Here is an 8,388-nt window from a genome sequence, read left to right on the forward strand (position 1 = left end):
TAATCTTTTCTACACAGTAAAAGGTGTAAAAGAAGTCAAAGTAGTCATGAAAATTTCATTCACTAAATAGAGCAGCAGCTTCCGCAAGTGGTTCTCGAGCTAAAAGCACACTAGCACCTCTCCTCCAAATACTTCGTTTGCCATAAGCAGCACGACACAAAAATTAAAATTATGTTTTAATTTGCGCCTGACTTTGTCAATAACGCCGCCCTATAATACTTACAAAGAAGGAAAAAACGCTTTCAATTCCAAGGACAAATTTCTGAAAGGGGTCGTTTATTAACTTTTTGTTAGAAGCAAATTCTGCATGTCATCTAAACTTCAAAAACACTTAACCTTAGCTTGTCTGGAATATTCCTAGTGATTTCCATTGTTTTTTAATTTTTCTTCAGTGCCAGGTGATTTGTCCTTAAGGTGGCTGAACACAGTTTTCGCGCGCGCACAAGGATTGCAAAAAACAAACATGCCGTCAATAGAGCGATCATTTTGTTTACTCGACATCCGCACTATCTGTGCTATTTTTCTCTGTAATTGAACGCAGTGTATTGATGGCTTTAGTCTTTTATTCCAAAGATATGTTAGAAAAGGTAACGATGCAAAGAACCCAGCAATTCTCAGCTTTTTCTTTGTTACCGAAAGAACCCAAAGACCCCAGTTAAATGCAGCACATGGGTAGTAAGTAAAAAAAAATTGCGTTTGAATGAAAAATTGCACTCTCGGAAAAACGCCTATTTCTCGAGAACCACTCATTAGAATTTCACGAAATTTGGCACGAAAATACTTAAGGAAATAAGTAACTGGAGTATTGAAAATAATTGAACTTTAACAAAGGAAATTCTAGACATTCCAGTGAAACTTCAACAAGGGATAATTAAAGATCTCTCTTAAATTATTATCAAAATGGTGTTAATTAGCTCTTATTAACCGAGCGGGAGGTCTGTATGGGAGAATCTTGACCGAGGTCGTGAGTACAGACCGAACGCGGTGAGGTCTATACACACGACCGAGGTCAAGATTCTGCCATACAGACCGACTTAGCTCGGTTAATAAGATGTTTATTATATGGCAAAGAAGAAAACTTTAATTCGTTTAATGTAACTGGTTTGCTGACATTTTGCTTGCGAACGGCGATGAGCTTAACTTAAACCTACCGAAATTTTCTCGTCCTCTTTACTTTTTTTTTTTTTTTTTGTCATCAGGCTTTTTAGCACTTGCTTAAATGATTGAGAAGAAAATAAAAGAAAATGGTGAACATCTTTGTATTTTAGTTTGCTACTTTTTCAACGCAAAATGAAACCGGTCTAGATGCCAGTCTAGATGGGAGAATCTAGACCGCGGTCAATATCGATTTCAGCTAATCAAATTCGTGAATTTGGTAGTTCCCAGTCCTTGTGAGACACAGCCATATAATAACTTGTGAGAATAGTTACAAGCTTGTTGCGTGCAAATTATAAAGAAAATCTAATGACTAGATTCTCTACAAATAAGCAAAACTGATTTTAAAGGCCTGTTTATATTTATTTATGTTGCCATGGCAACGGCACATACGTCAGCTTAACCATCAAAAAAACCAAAGTTTGTGTTGTTAACTTGCTTGCCGCTATTTTTGGCGACCGAAGGATCAAGGGTTTTTGAGAAAAAGGTGAATGAAACACAGGTATCAAAAACTGTGTTCAGCCACCTTAATGTCCTTGATGTTTGTATCTCAGTGTACGCCCACTTCAGCTACATCAATGTTCAATTTATGTGATCTCATACGTTAATCGAATCAATTAAAAGAGAATATCTATTGATTTAAAACAAGGCAAAGGCGTTCCTTGCGTGAACTATAGCAATGTTCTCTTTATTCTTTTGTGGTTTTCATTACAGTAAACCATCACACGACACAATTCACACGAAATGCCAGCAAACATAGAACATGACCTCATCTGTTGTTTCATAGGACTAAATTGATAAACAATTTCTATTAATTTAAGCAAGATGCAAAGGTGGCTTAAGTTTCAGATCCTCTGGCTCCCTTTAATTCTCACTTCTTCCTTCCTTTCAACGTAAAGGCGTCTATTTTGTGAACAAGAGCAATGCTGTCCTTATTTGTTAGTCGTCCACCATCACATGGCACAATTCCCACACAATGTCAGCAAAGATACAACGTGACCTCGTCTGTTGTTTCATAGGACAAACAAGTTGACACGTCGAATTATGAAGATGACTTGTTATATTGCACGTGGCTCCTGTGTTGTTTCAGTCTTCAGACAGAGCTTGACTGAAGGCTTCCGTTTTTAATAAGTAATGGTCTACATCGTCACTTCGTGTTTTGTGGCTTTTTTGACTAACATCTCGCTCAGTTCTCGCTGAAAAATAACATATCTAATTACTTCACTTATCCTATTTGAGACTTTACACTGGGTAGATCTCGATAAGTGTTGTATTGAAATTTGACGTTCTAACAGTCAGTACTGGCACAAAATTTCAATAATCAAAACCCAGCGTTACGACTATTTCTAAGGTAACATCTCGGGATCTCTAGATCCATTCACTACGTTACCAAGAGTCCGACAACTTCAGTCTAAAATGCCATATCTTCCCTTCTTCGTTCGCAGGATCAAGACATAAAATTTAACCCTGAAACAATCAATTTATCTGCTTTTTAGTCTGACATAAGGAGATTTATATTAATACTTTTCCATTTCTACTACAATTGCCCCTTCTCCAAAGTCCCAGCTTTGCTGCTCAGTAATCGATCAACGCTCCCAGTATTCGACTGACCACAACTGACCATTCAGCAGTCAATCGATGTATGATCTCATTTTAATAGTTTGACCTTGGACTCGGAAACATACTGTGACTACGAATATTGCAAATACTGTGATACTGTGAAAACGGTACACACTTCTTGTTATGGAAAATGAGGTCGCCTCAAATTAAACATACACACGAGAAATAATTTGTGTCAACAAATACATTGGCAAAATGTTGCAAAACATAATATGTATATCCCAAGTTATTATCATAGCAACAGATTTGAAATAAAATTTCTGCTCAGTTTGTACTACGATTTTGAATAAAAACTGGTAGAAAAATTAGGCGTCAGCACAAATAAATGAAAATTTGAAGAAGGTTTTAGGTAGAGTTAGTTCATGTTCTGACCATTCAAGCTCTTTGACGTTTTATCGCACTGACCCCTTCCCTCATGAATTCCCACAGCACCCTCTCCTCCCTCAAGGTTCAAGTCAACCATTGAGAAATTTTCAAACGCACTCCCACTGGTCTATATCACCTACATCAAGTGGCTGAAAAATTGATAGACGATCCAACTGTAACTGTGATACAGACCTTGGCCGCTAAGAAGCCTGGACCCGTTTAATTAATAAAAAGGTTTAGGTATCATTGATAAAGTTACTTGCTCCTTGACACGTAACTGCAGTGTGGCTTGTTCGGCTTCAGATAGAACCCTCAGCTTGTGAGTAAGTAATGCTTTACACCCACATTGCTTTTGTAGCTTTTCTGTTTCAAATGCAACGACTTTCGTTCAGCTTTAGATTCAACAACCTTTCAAAATTACTTTTAGAAGGACGAAACTATCTCCGGCCAGGAGTTCGCGCGGCCATTTTTTTTCTCGTCGTTTTCTTTCGCGTCACCCTCGTACGACTAAGCGAAAGAGGGACTTCTCTTAGTCTATTTTGTTCAGGTAAATGAAATTTTCATGACTAATGCTTGTGCTTTTCACTGCTGGTTTAATTTAGTGCAGCCCGGTTTCCGTTCAGTCTTTTACCGCTAAATGTTTTAAATGATTGAAAAAGCTACGTAAATTGGATTAATTTCATAGCTTTGGCTATGACTTGAAAGCGCCTTGCTAGAAAGCGCGCGCTAAAAGCCACAATTTTTCCTATGGGTAGCTATAGAAACATGGAATATAAAGAAGAATGCTACGGCTCCTTTTTCTACAGCATTGTTTGATCTCAGAAACCACACTAGAAGACACTATAGAAAGTTTATTTTGTTTATTATTGGACGAAAATTATTTTCTGTGTTTGTCTCGAGTGCGGTATTTTGCAATTAAAAAGAAATAGCAGTAAACTGATGGCTTTCTACTTAGTATCATGGTACTCAAATCTGTTCCTAGCAGGCGATTTCAGTTTTTCCTAATCGAAGACCAACGGAACTACGTCAGTATGACGAAAGAAAATTGTATTAATTATTTCAGTTCTATTTTGTTACTCCGCTTTTTCTGTTTTAAAGTTAGAAAATCAAAGTAGACGGCTGTTTCTCTTGAGCTATCAATTGCCAGATGTTTTTTCACTTCATTAACCACAGCTAGTACCTCTTTCTGCAATCAGCCGTAAAAAGTTGTTGTAAGACCATAATTGTTAAAGTTCGACGTTAAATGTCATAGATCGTCACGGATAAAGAACTACGCTCCACCGATCACTCGAGTTATTATGCAAACTGTCCGAACTGTTTAGTTATGATACAAAGTCAAACATTCGAAGAGTAACTCACTATCCAAAAGCTTTTAAGCTTTTAAAGCGGAGATCCATCAAACTGAACATGTTGTCATAGTTTCATGCGCCACGTGTCTACACACAAACGACCAAACATATGAATGAGACCGTCTCTATTAACAGCGGTCGCAGAGAGAATGGGAGCTGACACCCAGGAAGAAATATTTGACTGAAAGAGCCTGTAGTAAAAGTAAAGTAAGCAAACAGACAACTTTGTTAGACCAATCATAAATGTCTCTATACAAACTCTTTTATTTTCGCTTTGAACGTTATTAAGACTGATGATCATGCCACAATTTGAGCTTGGGAGGTCTGTGGTTTGACATAAAAAGGAAATTTGAGCATCACACTGCAATCAGTTTACTGAGTCGCTTTTACAAACACTGCTGTTATGATCTCTTAATAATTCCAATAAGGGTAGGGGAATTAAACGATTTTTTTTTTGTGCTAGTATAATTGATCATTTTGGGAACTTTATTATCGTAGTGTTTTGTGAAAAAGATAAAATTATTTACAGTTTATTTCAAAAGTTCATAACCAAACAACAATTGCAGTTGTGGACCTGTATTAACATCATAATCAGACTGAACAAAATAAACGTCCTTGACGTTTGTATCTCAGTCTAAGCTGGAAACCCTGAATTTATATTTTTATCGACTTAATTGAAAAACAATTTCTATTACTTTAAAGCAAGATGCAAAGTTGCCTTGAGTTTCAAACCCTCTGGCTTCTTTTAATTCTTCTATCTTTCCTTTCAACGTAAAGGCGTCTATTTTGTGAACTACAGCAAGGCTGTCCTTATTCGTTAGTTGTCCACCCACACATGGCACAATTCCCACGCAATTTCAGCAAAGATACAACGTGACCTCATCTGTTGTTTCATAGGACAAACAAGTTGACAAGTCGAATTAATAAGATGACTTGTTTTATCACACGTAGTTGCTGTGTTGTTTCAGTCTTTAGTCAGAGCTTGACGGAAGACTCGGCTAATTCGTGAGTAATGCATCCTAAGGTCTTGTTTTTGTTGCTTCTTTGTTTAACATCTCACGTAATCTTCTCTAATAGTAACATATCTGAGTCTTATTTGAACTGGATAGACCTCGTTCTCAAACATACTGAATGTAATACTTTCAGTATTGCAATGGAAGCTTCAAATGACTGAGATTAAACTCTAGTTTTTCTTACACAGTGAAAAGCGTAAAAGCAGTCAAAGTAGTCATGAAAATTTCATTCACTAAAGAGAACAGCGCCTTCCGCAAGTGGTTCTCGAGTTAAAAGCTCACCAGCACCTCTCTTCCAAATACTTCGTTTGCCATAAGCAGCACGACACAAAAATTGAAATCATGTTTTGATTGACGCCTGACTTTGTCAATATCGCCGCCCTATAGTACCTAAAAAGAAAGAAAAAACGCTTTCAATTCCAAGGACAAATTTCTGAAAGGGGTCGTTTGTTAAGTTTTTGTATAAGCAAATTCTGCATATCATCTCAATTTCAAAAACACCAACCTAAGTTTGCCTGGAATATTTATAGTGACCACCACTGTTATTTAATTTTTCTTGCCAGGTGATTTGAAAGAAGAATGAAAACATTTTTGGAGCAAGTGGTCTTGTGCCTCGTCTGTTTCACTTGTGCCACTCAATCCCTTCCAGTAAGTCGTGATGCTGTCCACACAGAGTACGCCATTCTGTTTGATGCAGGATCGAGTGGCACTCGCTTGAGGATCTACCAGTTTTTGGCCAGCGGACATTCCTTGCAGCCATCAGACGTCCGAGAGCTTAGTTCCTCACCTGACAAGGCAGAACCCGGAATTTCAGACCTTGCTGACGACCCTTCCCGAGTTGAAGAATACATGACGCCCCTACTGAAATCTGCCAAGAAGACCATCCCAGAAGACAAGCAGGCATCTACACCCATATTTTTGTTTGCGACAGCAGGAATGAGATTGGTTCCTCAAGACCAGGCAGACGCTATCTTAAATGAAGTTAGAAAACTGTTTAATGACAAAGACAAATGTCCATTTATGTTTCAGGATGATAACGACGCTAGAATTATTACGGGCAAAACCGAGGGGATTTATGCTTGGGTTACTATTAATTTTCTGGTGGGTGCATACCGCTCGAAAGGTCTTACCTATGGTAGTTTAGATTTGGGAGGGGCGTCCCAGCAAAATGCTTGGAAATTTAATAGCAGCCACCCTGATGTCGTGGTCGTAGACTTTTCAGGGAAAAAATACAAAGTTTTTGCTCGTAGTTATCTGGGTTTTGGGCAGGATCAAGCTCGAGAACGTTATCTGGGAGTCATTGCTCAAAAAGAGAATTGTGTTAAGAATTCCGAGTGTGTCGTGAAAAGTCCTTGCCATAATAAAGGATTTAAGGAATCCCTTAAATTTGATGGTCAGGAAAGGGTATTTGAAGGGACAGCTGACGTTGAAAACTGTAGAAAAATAATCCGCGAAGTGTTTTTCTGCCACTCGCCAAATGTGCTAAAATGTCCTTTCTATGATCAACCAAAACTGAACGGAAGATTTTACGGGTTTTCCTCATTTTACTACATTTTGACAGGAATAGACGCGGTTTGTTCTGACTGTGAAAACAACAAAGTCACACCAAGGAAAGTTGATTTGACTTCTAAGTCGTTTTGTGGAAAAGATTACGACAACCTGGAGAAAAACCCTTATGCTAAAAACCATTGCTTTGGAGGGAATTTTATCTACGAGTTGTTAACTGAAGGGTATAGACTTGGCCCATATAAGGAAATAAGGGTGACTAATTCACTCAACGGTTTTAAGTTGGGTTGGACACTGGGTGCGGTTCTGAAAAACACAGATATAATGAAAGAATAAACCAACTGCACCCTAATTCTAAGGTTTGCGTCCAATAAAGGTTTAATCAAGGGGACCTAATAATCAATCAGTTACTCAGGGTATCTTTGTGGTTATCTAGGGACAAATAAACTTGAGATAGTTAATAAAGCTTGCTTTTACTGGCTCAGGGCCTCAACATGTTAGTTTTAATGGTTTGTATGGAACTTAATCAAAACTCAAATCTGGGACTTCTTGTTAGTTGTAAAAAGCGCAGTGGTTAGCGGGAGATCGGCTCGAGAGATCTGGCAAGAATGCACAGGCTGAAATACTTGGCTTGTGTTTTGGGTCAGACCGTTTCCTCCTACAGTGCCTTTTCCTAGCCAGGAATATACAATTGTTTAAACAGTACTTGAGATAAATTGGGATGTCATAAGGACGTGCGACCCATTTGTTTTACGCCAAAGAAAGCATTAAGCTTCGCATAACTCTCCTAATCATTGCGAAATTCTGGCTCGGTTGTTTCATAGTATCTAATATTGTAACTTCGTGGTGACCTTTTCTTAATTACAGGGTGAGTTTCAGCTGTCGCTATTTCTAAGGAAATGATTTCTTTTATCAAGGCAATTATCGTAAGATGAAAGAATAACGAAGTATTTATTTTAGACTATGAAACAATCGCACTTCTCCGGAAAAACTGCATGCTAACATATATTCGGTATATTATTAAATCCTGGTTTTCCTCGATATTTTCAACACCTTCAAAGTTCTTTGTTCTCAATCCCTTTCCTAAAGGCCTAAAATGAGTGCCTTTCTCACCCTAAAACTTAACTTTCTTTTGGTAGCTAGTTGGAAAGAGTTGACTTCTTGATGTACGTCCGTTTACATAACCGTTTAAGAAGCAAGTAAAAGTAAACACAATTAAACTAATCTAAGATTCATTTGTCCCTGAGCTCAGGAACAGCTGAAACAACCTGCTGCCGCCACAGAAACAAAGAAATTTTTCGACTGAATTTGAAAGTCCATATAAACTACTTTTAGTTTAGAACCCCGTACAAACTCTTATAGTATACCCATTGGTCACC

General features: G+C 37.9%; 1 protein-coding gene and 1 long non-coding RNA gene across 3 annotated transcripts; both read left to right on the forward strand.

The window, feature by feature from the left end:
- Window positions 1–907: 907 nt before the first annotated feature.
- Window positions 908–1,190, forward strand: LOC149109215 (uncharacterized). Its single transcript, XR_016208778.1, has 2 exons — window positions 908–961; window positions 1,009–1,190. It is a non-coding gene; the product is annotated as an uncharacterized LOC149109215 (long non-coding RNA).
- A 2,170-nt stretch (window positions 1,191–3,360) lies between these two features.
- On the forward strand, window positions 3,361–7,502 carry LOC110059931 (ectonucleoside triphosphate diphosphohydrolase 1-like). 2 transcript variants are annotated; one of them, XM_089294557.1, is made up of 2 exons: window positions 3,361–3,464; window positions 6,067–7,502. In XM_089294557.1, exon 2 carries the CDS (start codon window positions 6,083–6,085, stop codon window positions 7,343–7,345), a length of 1,263 nt encoding a protein of 420 aa, XP_089150683.1. In that variant the 5' UTR covers window positions 3,361–3,464; window positions 6,067–6,082; the 3' UTR covers window positions 7,346–7,502. The 2 variants fall into 2 exon arrangements, with proteins under 2 accessions (XP_089150683.1, XP_089150684.1); XM_089294558.1 differs by having other exon boundaries at window positions 3,385–3,460.
- The last annotated feature ends 886 nt before the right edge of the window (window positions 7,503–8,388 follow it).

The sequence above is a fragment of the Orbicella faveolata genome, unplaced genomic scaffold, assembly GCF_042242905.1.
Source record: "Orbicella faveolata isolate gen_17 unplaced genomic scaffold, um_ofav_v1 contig_25, whole genome shotgun sequence".
Taxonomy (NCBI): domain Eukaryota; kingdom Metazoa; phylum Cnidaria; class Anthozoa; order Scleractinia; family Merulinidae; genus Orbicella; species Orbicella faveolata.

Coding starts and splice junctions, on each gene's coding strand:
- LOC110059931 (XM_089294557.1), top strand. CDS start 6,083: ATGAAAACATTTTTGGAGCAAGTGGTCTTGTGCCTCGTCTGTTTCACT.